The following is a 12,663-nucleotide window of genomic DNA, read 5'->3' on the forward strand; positions in this document are numbered from 1 at the left end:
CGGGATCTGGCAATGAAGGCTGGTTCCATAGTGCCAATAGGACAAGCACCCTCTGTAGGACTGTGGGTTTTGGTAACTGCGGCCGGCTCGCGGCCTTGAACTTTTTTTTTACATGGGTACCTTCTGCTACCCATCCGGGTTCCAGTACCGTCAGCTGGTTCTCGGCAGTGCCTTTGGATTAGGTGCCTCCTTCTCGGTATCCAAGTTCCACCAACGTCTGCTGGTCCTTGGTAGTGCTTTCTGGCACAGGTACCTCCTGCTTAGTAACCGAGTTCCAGTAACATCAGCTGGTCCTCGGTAGTTCCATTGGCTCTTGTACCTTCTGCTACCCATCCGGGTTCCAGTAACATCAGCTGGTCCTCGGTAGTTCCATTGGCTCTTGTACCTTCTGCTACCCATCCGGGTTCCAGTACCGTCAGCTGGTTCTCGGCAGTGCCTTTGGATTAGGTGCCTCCTTCTCGGTATCCAAGTTCCACCAACGTCTGCTGGTCCTTGGTAGTGCTTTCTGGCACAGGTACCTCCTGCTTAGTAACCGAGTTCCAGTAACATCAGCTGGTCCTCGGTAGTTCCATTGGCTCTTGTACCTTCTGCTATCCATCCGGGTTCCAGTACCGTCAGCTGGTCCTCGGTAGTTCCTCAGCTTTCTTGTACCTTCTGCTACATTTCCAAGTTCAAGCTTTTTGAAATGGTTCTTGGTAATCACTCTGGATCTCCCTGACGAGGACCCTGAAGACGAGGACCCTGAAGACCAACCCTAAGAAGACGAGGACCCCGAAGACAATGACCCTGAAGACGAGGACCCTGAAGACCACCCCGAAGAAGACGAGGACCCTGAAGACCACCCCGAAGAAGACGAGGACCCTGAAGACCACCCCGAAGAAGACGAGGACCCCGAAGACGAGGACCCAGAAGACCAACCCGAAGAAGACGAGGACCCCGAAGACGAGGACCCCCGAAGACGACGACCCTGAAGACCACCCCGAAGAAGACCAAGAAGATGACCCTGAAGAAGTTGACCAAGAAGACAAAGAAGAGAAGACAAGCACCAAGATACAGAAAAACAAGAGACAGAAAACCAAGAAGCAGAAATACAAGAAGCTGCAGAACAAAAAGCGGAAGAACATTAAGCATAAGACTAAAAATCAGAGCAAAAGATAATATCTAAATTATAAGCAGAAGATGACTAAGCAGTGTATGGGGGTGAGTCCGTTCCTCCTCGTGGTGCCCCTGGAAAAGACCTGCTGCTGCAGGCCAAACTGAACGCGGACAAATCCTGTTGTAAATCTTTTGTGACGGGCAGAACGAAAGGTGTAATGTCCAACCTTTTATAGATAACAACTACAGGAATGCCTGTCACAAATAAGAATATGATGAAGAAGAAGAATATGAAGAAGATGAAGAAGTAGAATATGAAGAATGTAAAAAAAAGAATAATACGAAGAAGGTGAAGAAGAAGAAGGTGAAGAAGAAGTGGATGAAAAAGATGCTGAGGATGATGAAGGAGAAAGTGTGGGAGAAGTAAAAAAGAAGGTGAAGAGCATGGAAGTAGTGAAACATAAATATCTGACAAAATATAAAAATACTTAACATAGTTAATATTTCCGTAACTCAGAACATAATAAAAAAATATTAATTCCTGCTATTCCATTTGACTGGGCTAAACCTCTATGCCTTTATTGTCTCCCCCACCTCCCCCAATACATTCTACATTATTCTTAGTTGTTTTCCTTCATGTAGAAATAACCTACAAGGAAAGAAAGGGTTTATTTTAATTCCGATATTTATGTCCCATTGACTTGCATTGGTTTCCGGTATCGGAATCGGCGATATCCGATACTTTTTCGGTATCGGTCCGATCCAATCCGATCCGATATTTCCCGATATCGGAAGGTATCGCTCAACACTACTGATGAGGCAACCTCAGAAGTACATGGTAACTGAATACTAGCTTAGTCAATACTCAGACACACATGGATGATAGAGTTGGCCTTAAAAGGCCTTGTGTGATTACATCAATAGAGTTTGTCTAGCAACTTGTGAAACCCGGTGTGGACCACAGCAAATGGAGGCAGCCATAAGAGAAGGAAGCAAGGACCGGCGTCAAAGTCAGGACAGTGTCTGGATCAGAGGCAGAAGCAGGAATTGCCTTGATTGTAGGAAAGAATATGTAATAAGGAGATATGAAAAGCATTAGGCTTTTTTAACATGGGAGGTAGTTTCAGAAGGAAAGTGACTGGATTAATTTGGGATGGACTGAGGAACTTGGGAGCCAACTTCTTGCAATGATTCTTCAAACGGATATCTCTGGTGGTGTCTATCAGCACTCTTCTTCACTTTAGCCACGGTTGCAGCTAAATTGGATGGCACCTCAGTTAAGATGTTAGATATGTTTCTGAGAAGCAGGAAGTTGACTTTTAGGTGCAACTGGCAAATAAAAACGAGGCTCTTGACCATACACAGTGTATGGTCAAGAGCCTTGTTTTCATTTGCCAGTTGCACAAATGGAGAATTCCCAGAAGACTCAGAAATTGTACTGTTGTGATCAAATTTGGCCCAAGGAAGCAAATTGGCCAATTATCTTGATGGGAGTTGAAGAAAATTTGTAGCTATTTATCCATGGAATGATTGATTCTCTAAGTTTATCTATTACTTTTAAGGTGATTGGCTGAGGCCTCCAGCACTTGGAAACAAATTGCATACCATGATCAGAGACTATGCGAGCTGGGAGACTGTGGGTCTTGAGAATTTCTTTCGAAAATGCTTGGTCCAACTGTGGATCAGATGTTAACGTTATCCTGGTAACGATACAAAATTAAACATCTTGGAGAAACAGCCTACTACGACCCAGATAGTAGTGAACCCTTGCACCCCATAAAAATCTATAACAAAGTTCATAGAAGTCTCAACCCAGGACACTGGTATGGGAAGAGGCTGAAAAAGAATGCCCCCGACAAGAGGTTTTGAACTGCGTGCACTGTGGGCACGATGCCACAAATTCTTTGAAGTCTGAAGTTTACATTTTGGCCACTAGTAAAAACGAGGAAGGAGTAGAGAGGTTCATTTAACACTCAGGTTGACCAGAAAGAAGAGAAGAATGGTCTCAACTCAAGACTTTCCAGTGGAGTGCTTTAGGGACAAGAGAACATCCTTTAGGTAGAGAATTGGAAGTAAATAAGATGGAAGCAAGGATACGTTCAGGATCAATTATGTATGAAGGCACATCTTCAGGGACATCACATTTGGTCAAAGGACCTGAAATAGTGTGTCAACTTTGCAGTTTCTCTCAGCAGGAATATAGGTGAGGATGAAGTCAACAAACCATAAGAAAGAGAGAGAGAGACCATCAAGCTTGACAGGCATTTAGCAATACGGTCTGACTGAAGATATTCCAGATTTTTATAGTCAGTAAAGATGGTCATGGAATTTATCTCCTTCAAATGAATGTTGCCATTCGAATTGAGCTAATATTATGGTTAAGAGCTCTCGATCACCAATAGAATAATTCCATGTTTCTGCTGGAAAGAATTTCTTGGAGAAGAATCCGCAGTGAGACAGAACTTAAAAGGCCGTGGGTGATGACATCACTGAAGTTCGTCGGGTAGGTTTGATACATATGTTACATTACAAAGGGAAAGAAAGAGTTCACACATCATCTCGCCTGTCCTTAATGCACACTAGCTGAAGTGGTGGTGGTGGGGGCGACGGGGCATTTTAAAAGGCTATAACAGCCTGGATCAAAGCTACAAAATCCTCGCTGTACTCGCGTCCCAGCCCAAGAGATCAAGGGCTAAAGTGAAAGTGTGAGCCAAGAATCTCTTGGCTTGAAAATTAGCCATCAATACCTTCTATAGCTGTGATTCAGGCTGAGATATGTCCACTAGTATCCGAAACATATCTAGTTTGTCCTTGGCTACCAACGTGCTACCCCGCAAGAATGTATATGATATGTCCTTGGCAGGGAAAGTGTTAAAAAAAATTGCCACTTGTGCTCTAAAAATTATTTTCATCTACTGATCACTGTTGCTCTTCTGCATCGCTACTCAGGACCCAGGTAAGTCTCCACTAAGCCTCTTCTGGCAGATGACCCCTGCAGCCATTCAGTGACCACAGCGGTGACCAAATATAAAATATGGCGGACAAACCCTTTAAATGGACATAGTAGGGTTCTATAACATAACAGGGTCTCTCTGGTCCCACAAATATTTCCAAGGAACTCTGTGTACAACAAATCTTTAAAGGAGTTGTCCCATATGAATAACATTTTCCACCTTTCCACAGGATAGATGATAAATGTAGGATCTCTGCAGGTCCGGCTGATGAATCCCAAGAAGTGGCTCCAAAGTCTCCTCTGTTAATGAAGCAGTAGTATGTGTGACCACCACTCCTATAGGTAGTGAATGGAGGAGTGGTCGCACATGCTCACTTCTGCTTTGGTCATACCGGGGACTTTCAGACACCTGTTTGCATTACTGAATGGTTTCCAAATTGGAAGAATCCCAATCGATAATCCTATGGCTAGGTGATAAATGTTGATTATGGGACAACTTCTACACAAACAACTACTGCTGCATTTTACTAGGCTGTACAGCAGCAGTTGCCAATCCAACGCCTCTTGTCTGACATCACTTCCTCCTCCGTAGATGTTGTTTAAAGCTGCATGTCACAGAAATCCTGTTCTGCCTTCTTCATTTACGATGCTTTCTTCTGCATTTGGATTAGAAAGCAGAGGAAGTAGCTAAAAAAGGAGCAGAGAGCTAATGTGGGTCCTATTATTTCAACTCTTATTGAGGTTAATACGGCAATAAGCTCCCGACTATGAAAACTCCAAATATAATTCTTTATTTTTGGTAACTGATGAATTCTTCACTTCTTCATGACTATAAAGAAACAACAGAGCAGGCAACAAAGTGAAAAAAATAAAAATAAACTGGCCTGTGAAGGTCATGAGCAGCAATCATGTAAAGCCATAGCCTAGTCTCCATAGTCTTTCTATGATATTGTTTAACAATCCGATATTTTCCCTACAGAATCATCTCTTTGTCCTTTCCAGTCTCCATGGAAAAAACTTTCCTTGATATTACACCAGCGACAGAACGTAAAGAAAATCCCGATGTAAAAGCCGCTTTGTGCACACAACTCAAAGTGGAATAAGCATAATTTTTTGTCTCTCTGCAGGATCCTTGGGAACTCCTCCCCAGAAGCCGCCAAGAAGGTAAGGCTTAGATTTCTGATGCTTTTAGCCTATATAAATATTTATTGCAATACAAAGGAGGAGCTTAAAGTTTTTTTAACCAGATGGTAATAACTTTACTCAAGCCTAAGACCTAAAGGCAAGTCCAAAGGCCTTCACACATATTACACGGTTTAACGTTGAAATTGCAACACCAAAAAGGAAAAGTGGTGGAATTATGGAAATCGCAGGATCGATAGACTTGTTAATAATCTGCAAATGCTGAAAAAATGGAAGCAAAATTTTTAAAACATCTCGATTTATTCAGTATTGAGCATGAACATCACACGCAGAAATCCTCGGACTTACAGCCTTGGCTGCTATCGATGAGGTTATTAATGGTCATCAGAGGAATATTCTGCAGGGCCGAATGCACTCATCAACATCCACTGCTGGCAGCTTCCTGTACAATTTCTGACTAATGATTTGCTTGATGGGAGAAAAGTGCTGCCGGCCACAGTAGCACATTTAGGCTGCTCACTGTAGCACATTATCATGTTGAAAAACACTGTAATTGTACCCTCCTTTTGTGCCCCACAGACAAATAGTTACTCTTTGTGTCTCCACACAGTAATAATGCCCCCTTCATGTCCTCCTACAGCAATAATACCCCTCTGTATCTGGATATATAAAAATGCCCTCTTTGTGCATAATAATAGTGCCCCCACATAGTAATGGTGCACCCTCAGTGACTCAATAAAGTAATAGTGTCCCCCTCTGTTCATCAACATTCTCCCATTGTACCTCCACATAATAACACCCCACTGTGGCTTCTCATAGTAACAATTACCAACTGTGCCTCTGGCCACCACTGTGCCTTTACATAGTATTAATGACCCCTCTACACCCCCACACAGTAATATTGCCCCCATTGTGCCCCTATATAGTAATAGTGCTACATTTGTGCTGTCACATAATAATAATGTCCCCTTTGTGCTTTCACATATTAACAGTGCACCCTCTGTGCCTCCAAAAGTAATAGTCCCCCATTGTACCTACACATAGTAATACTGCCCTTATTATGGTCCAAAACAGTAATAGCACCTACTCTCTGCCTCCACATAGTAATATAATTGATCCAAAAAGGATAAACTCGTTGGACTTGTCTTTTTTTTATATAAATGTTATATGTATCTTGGATTCAATGTAGTACAATTTTCCGCTGCTGAAAAGACATTAAATCCTCACCAATATTTGCAGCGGACGAATTTATAAAATGCGACAGTGTATTCAACCCAAATGGAAAATCCATAAATAGTCGACATGCGCCACTTCTGAGACAGTTGTTCATTGGCAGTGGATAAACATGGTTCATGCTGCAGCAGGTTGATCGTGAGCTTCTTGCTCATGCCATTAAACTAATCGGTCCATATATTTTGGTATTATTAATAACAATTACATCTGTCCCACACTGACATGGTATAGTTATTTGTACATGCATCATATGGGGGAAAGCGAGGTAACAGAATAGGGGACAGCACAGAAGAAGATTCGTCCTGATAACGGGTGACAACATTGCATTCCACTGGATTTGATTGTAACACTCAATAGAGGATCTAAATACATTATTAAAAGAAAAAAATAATAATATTGATAGTTGACATCACTGTGCAAATAGCATGATAAGGCATTGTGTCCCCACTCACTGCCCACATACAGTACCGCTGTTCTCTTATGTAGCGTCTAAGGTCTATGGGCCCCCGAGGAGTAAGGCAACTGCTTCCCCTTCATCCTCTTTTGCTATGCATCCTTTGCACAGTGGAACGTATCTAAAAAAAATATTACTATATTCTGGTTATTTGTTTGAAGTTTCAAGCCTCAGGGTGCTCTATTAAAATGCTATATTTTTCCACTTTTCAAAGTTACTGTACATGTCTTACCACCTGGCTGTTTTCTCTTGTGCCCTATATTAAAAAGAATAAACAGAGAAATGTGCATTTGTATCTCCCTGGGCTTACATATGGGTATTCTGACCTTGGTGGAGGATATTTTTCCTCTTGTGTAGGAGGAAAAAGCAGAAAATAGTCTTTGTATAGCTGTAAGCAAGCTGGGCGACTAAAGAAAGCCTTCAAAATCGCTTACTATGGCGGCAGCTTTCTGTCCCCTGTTACGGAACTATTAATTGCGCTTCTAAGAGGCAAAATATAAGGGCTTATCCATCAAAAAATGCCTACTACGATTTATCGGGACACGGGGGTCCAAGCTGTGTCTGAAACTCTTTAAGACTTTAATGGAGATAATTTGGCTTGTACATGACCACCTCTCCATTTGTTTCATCCTTTATCTGCCTGAACAAGCAACAGGTGTAAACATAACACAAGACGGCGCACAGCGGGACGGATGAGAAGGGAAGCCCTGCCACTAGGGAAAGATTAGAGCGACACCCCTGAATCTTGCGCTTCGCAACTCCGAGCTCCCTGACCGGCTCTTTCACCCCGTGTGGCGATTGCGTTCCTAACCCTGTTTCGCCCTAAGCACTGCCCTGCCTAGTGCGTGGGGCAGCAGAAACACCAGTCCTGCTCTATAACACAGACACAAAGGGAAACAGACAAGGGTAAAAGAAAACTGCAATCACTCGAAGCGCACACAGACTATGGAACGGTATATAAAGGAAAAGGAAGAGAGAGACAAACCAAAAGGGAGATAATGAAAAGAAAGATACCAGACACACTTCCAAACAGCAATCTCCGGAGACGACTCCTAAACGCCTTCTCTTTCCACGACTCACAGCTACAAACCAATTCCAAGGTATAGCAAGCTATCACTGGCAACTACACAAGCTAAGAGGTGAGTATTATACCAGAGGGGAGTGGAGAAAATCAGAACAGCTGAGATAACTCAGGACCGAAGGATTTAGGAGACAAGCAGGAGTGTTTAACCCTTGCAACCAATGAACAAGGGAAATTTGCATAGCCAATTGGAAAGCATTGCAGATCTAACCAGTCCAGGCGTGCGTGTAGCCAAACGCTGCGATTTTCTGACCCCTGAGGAGACTATTCTCTGTCGCACTATCCCTGTGACGATAAGGTGGAATGTAGATACTGCGGACCTCCTGCGCAGAGGTCCCATAGTGATCGCAGCAGCGGTATTTACTGCTGCAAATATCATTGCGAAGAAGGTGCAAGTTTCACCCTTTGCAGTGCACCGACAAGCACGGCATAAGTTGGAGTGCTGTGGATCTCAAAGCCGCAGCTCTTTTAATTTTATGTTGCAGATATTTTTCGTAGCATGCGCAGGAGACATTGGCCCTGTAAAACACGGTAGGTTTTCTACAAGTGAATCAGTAGTATTTTCGCGGTGTAGGAACATAATCTATAAGCCTATTTCATTATTTGCATTTTTTTTTAAATCACCTTTCTTTTTTTGTCTTGTGGCATTCACTGATGTTTTTTTCACCAAGTTAATCAAAATGGCGCACGCAGTTTATGAATTTTGCGCAAAATAAAAAAAAATGCTCTTTATTTCTGTTTTTAATGTTTTGAGACTTTTTAACTTAAAAAGTTGCATGTTGTACCAAAATACTAAAAAAGTTGCCCCAAAGTTTCAGGTGTACATAAAATCACTTTGGGAAAATGGTAATTTTGTGACTTTTTGAAAAGTTACAAATGATAAATTAGGCGAAGACCTCTGGAAACCCTAAACTTCGTCCACAATGGTGAACTAAATAAACCCAAAACAGAAGAACAAGTAAGTCAAATTAACTCAAGTCAAATGGCTTAAAATGGAAAAATGAATAAATGCACAAAGAAAAAAAAAAGTGCAAAAAGCTAAAAACAGCCAAAAATGCAATAATGATTCTGGCCATAAATATTTAAAATGATCAAATCTTTCAATGAACTGTTGCAGGGGATCCTCATAAATTGCAGTCACATTTTATTTTTGGATTAAATTACCCACTACATCCTTGACTGATGTAGTAGCCAAAATTATGTCTAAAACCTGAAATGCTGATATCTATAATATAAAGTTGAGATTACAGCGCTTAGTAATATTCTGTCCACCCACAGCCCGTTTTCTACAGAGGACCAGCAGGATCACAGGTCACCCTAAGCAGTCTGGGGAACCAGACCATGGTACTACTAGATGAGAGAGCTCGTCTGCTGCTGACCGAACCCGAGAGAAGCACGATGTCCTACTACCTCCAGCAGTACAAGGAGCGTCACATCCCGGTTCAGGCCTTTATAATGGCTATGTTTGAACTTTTCAACACTCAAGCCAAGGTATAGTATAAGGCAATTTTTGGGAATATAGCTTTTGCTCCAGAGATTGTGAGAGACTTTGCATAGGGATATAAGGATTGGGCAGTCGGCATTCAATCACCCCATCCTTTTGTTCGGTGAGGCGAAGTCTGACAGCGGCTCTCATAGAGAACACAGGAGCTCAAGGCCGACCCGGGCATCCTTCTATCTGGTGGATTTGGGAGAGATAGCAGCCAAATGACGAACAGTTTGGGTCATAGTTATCTAATGCACATGGCCAGCTTTAATATTTGAGGATGAGGATGGTAACTCCAGCATACGTCCTCTCCGACTCGTCCCATTGTACATGCAGTCCGATCTGTGGTGCACATGGTATACAGAAAGAGAAGCTGAGCAGAAAGATATATAAGTTTGTTGGAAAAAAATCAGTATAACTTGTATTTTATTAACTGAAATTCCTGGTGTTTGTATGTAGGAGTCCGGTGGGCGGTCCTACTAATGATTGACGGCTATGTCTACAAGCACAGTCAGTAAGCAAACTTGGAGATGAAAGTGGATATAAAACCCACGCTGCCGAGGATCCAATATATAATACGGTTTTATATACGGTTTTATTTGTCAATGCGTTTCGATGTGATCATACCTGTTCTTCAGGACAAACCACAAGCACTGTCATACCGGTTAGACTGTCAATCACTGAATAGTCCCGCCCACTGGACTCATACATACAAACACCAGGGATTTCAATGGATAAACTGCAAGTTTTACTGAAACTTGATATCAATCTGATCAGCTTCTTCTGCTCTATAACATCCCGCCCGCAGATCAGATACCATTCTCAACATGACCGGTTCCTTTTACAATGGCGTACTTTATTAATCCAAGGTTAAAATTCACTCCATAAAGTTAAAACTAGGCATCCTGAAATAAATTTAATCCACTTGCTTAAGCAAACAAGCTATGAGATAGTTATTCGTTGCCAATGAAAAAAAATTATACATTTCATCCATTTGGTTGATCACGTCGACTCGTAGAGGCTCCAGCAGATTAGACAGCGAGCTTCCTGCTCAAGCCATTAGGCTAATCAGCCCATCTATCCTAGTATTAATAACAATTACGTCTGTTACCCATAGAGACGCAGCTTTTACTTTACAATCTACCATATCAAGTCTTTCTCATTATGATTATTGAGTTAATCAATGCATCCAGCTCGCTAAAAAGCTCGGCTCGCATGCTAATTATAACCTGCAATCCCAGTCGGATAGTTGTACACTGCATAAAGCTCGAGGCAAAGAAGAAGCCCTAATGTAGAACCGAAGGTGGACAGGTCCACACCAGATGCAAGCTGGAACGTACCTAAATATCCCTCCCCGACACAATTCCCAAAAATAATAATTTAATAATCATATTTTAAATATTTTATTTTTAGTATATAGTCAAATATTGCATAGAAACAAACTAATTAAATCAAACGAGACGTGAGGACCCTGCTCGCAAGAGCTTACAATCTAAGAGGAAACAGGAATGAGAAAATGGGTAAAAAAATTACTTTTTTTATACAATGAATTAGCCATTTTTTATTAGGGTCATCAAGTTTACCAAGGCGAAGCTGCTTCAGGAAAACGCAGGTCTTTTTTTCTGGAGCCGCTTCGCTGCACAATTGTATTTTGCAGTTGCTTCAACACAATCATTTTTACTTTACACTCTTAAGTGTATAAAGCAGGCGGCTTTCAACCGAAGCCACCCGAAGAATGAACTTGTCACTTCTTTTAACCTCTTCAAGGTTTCTGAACCCCAAAGCAGATAAAAGAAGTGACATAAGATGGTTTATTTCTTGTGGTGTTTCTGCAACACATTTACAGGCAGATTCCAGACAGAATCTGTCTGAAAAGTTGTACTGTACAGGCTATGTTCATACGTTGCGTTTTTGCTGCTTTTTTTTCTGTAGACCAAGCCTGCTCACTTGGCAGTAAATAAGCTGCTTACATACGCAGGTTTTGCTGTGTTTTTGCAGTGGTTTTTTGCTGTGTTTTTGCTGTATTTTTCAGAATCCTAAAGTTCAGCTTTGCTTCCACCACACAGTTCACCAATGCAAGACATATGTTCATGAAAAAATAAACATTACAAATGTAACAGTGGAGGGAGGTGACTTGGTCAGGAATAGTTTACCTAAGACATTGGCAGAGCATTGAGTTTGTAGGATACTGTTTACTTTCACACTTTTGTTGGCCATTGAGTTGCTCAGGCATTGTTCAATTTCACACCTTGGGAAGCCAATGTTTACTTTTTCACACATCACTAGTTTAATTAAACTGTACTAATCCTAACTGCCATCTCAGATCACAATGCCAAGATATTATGGTTTAAACTTGGGAAAATCACAAAAATAAATGTGTTTGACATACTGCTGTACATGTTTTTTTTCAATAAAAACGCAGCAAAACCTGATACCAGCGTTTTTTGCTGCGTTTTTGCACTTGCTCTACTTGCTCATTTACTCATTGCTTTCTATGGGTGAAAAAACACTGCAACAATGCTGAAAGAAGCGTCATGCTGCAGTTTTAAAAAATGAAGCAGTCTTCCAATTCAGTCAGGAAAAAAAAACAATATGTGTGCATGAGATTTCTGAAATCTTATAGCTTTTACTGGTACTGTAAAAGCAGCTTTTAATTTACATAAATTTGCATAAAAACATAGCAAAAATGCAACATGTGAACTTAGCCTTGGAATCTAAGGCTTAGGATATGATGGAATCAGGTTTTGAAGAGTTGAGAGGGACGTTTAAAAGAAATGGTGTCAGATAAAGGAATGCCTCCTTAAAAAGTTGTATTTTTAGGACATATTTAAAACTGTGGATGTTGGAAATTTGGTTGTCTGGGGTATCAAATTCTGATATGAAGATGGGAGTGGACCCATCCAAACCTTCTCCCATGGATTCCTTTTTTATAAGGTTAATATATTATATATATATATATATATATATATATATATATATATATATATACAGTACAGACCAAAAGTTTGGACACACCTTCTCATTTAAAGATTTTTCTGTATTTTCATGACTATGAAAATTGTACATTCACAATAAAGGCATCAAAACTATGAATTAACACATGTGGAATTATATACTTAACAAAAAAGTGTGAAACAACTGAAAATATGTCTTATATTCTAGGTTCTTCAAAGTAGCCACCTTTTGCTTTGATGACTGCTTTGCACACTCTTGGCATT

The 12,663-nt window shown here is 41.1% G+C and overlaps 1 protein-coding gene across 2 annotated transcripts in view; it reads left to right on the top strand.

The window, feature by feature from the left end:
• Positions 1 to 12,663, top strand: part of WHRN (whirlin) — a 240,484-nt gene that overhangs the window by 160,922 nt on the left and 66,899 nt on the right. For both annotated transcript variants that reach the window (XM_073639868.1, XM_073639870.1), the window contains 2 exons: positions 5,176 to 5,212; positions 9,238 to 9,450. In XM_073639868.1, coding sequence (XP_073495969.1) covers positions 5,176 to 5,212; positions 9,238 to 9,450 — 250 coding nt within the window. The remainder of the gene's footprint in view (positions 1 to 5,175; positions 5,213 to 9,237; positions 9,451 to 12,663) is intronic.

Source organism: Phyllobates terribilis, unplaced genomic scaffold (assembly GCF_046119375.1).
Source record: "Phyllobates terribilis strain yellow unplaced genomic scaffold, ASM4611937v1 Scaffold_7__3_contigs__length_470593459, whole genome shotgun sequence".
Taxonomy (NCBI): domain Eukaryota; kingdom Metazoa; phylum Chordata; class Amphibia; order Anura; family Dendrobatidae; genus Phyllobates; species Phyllobates terribilis.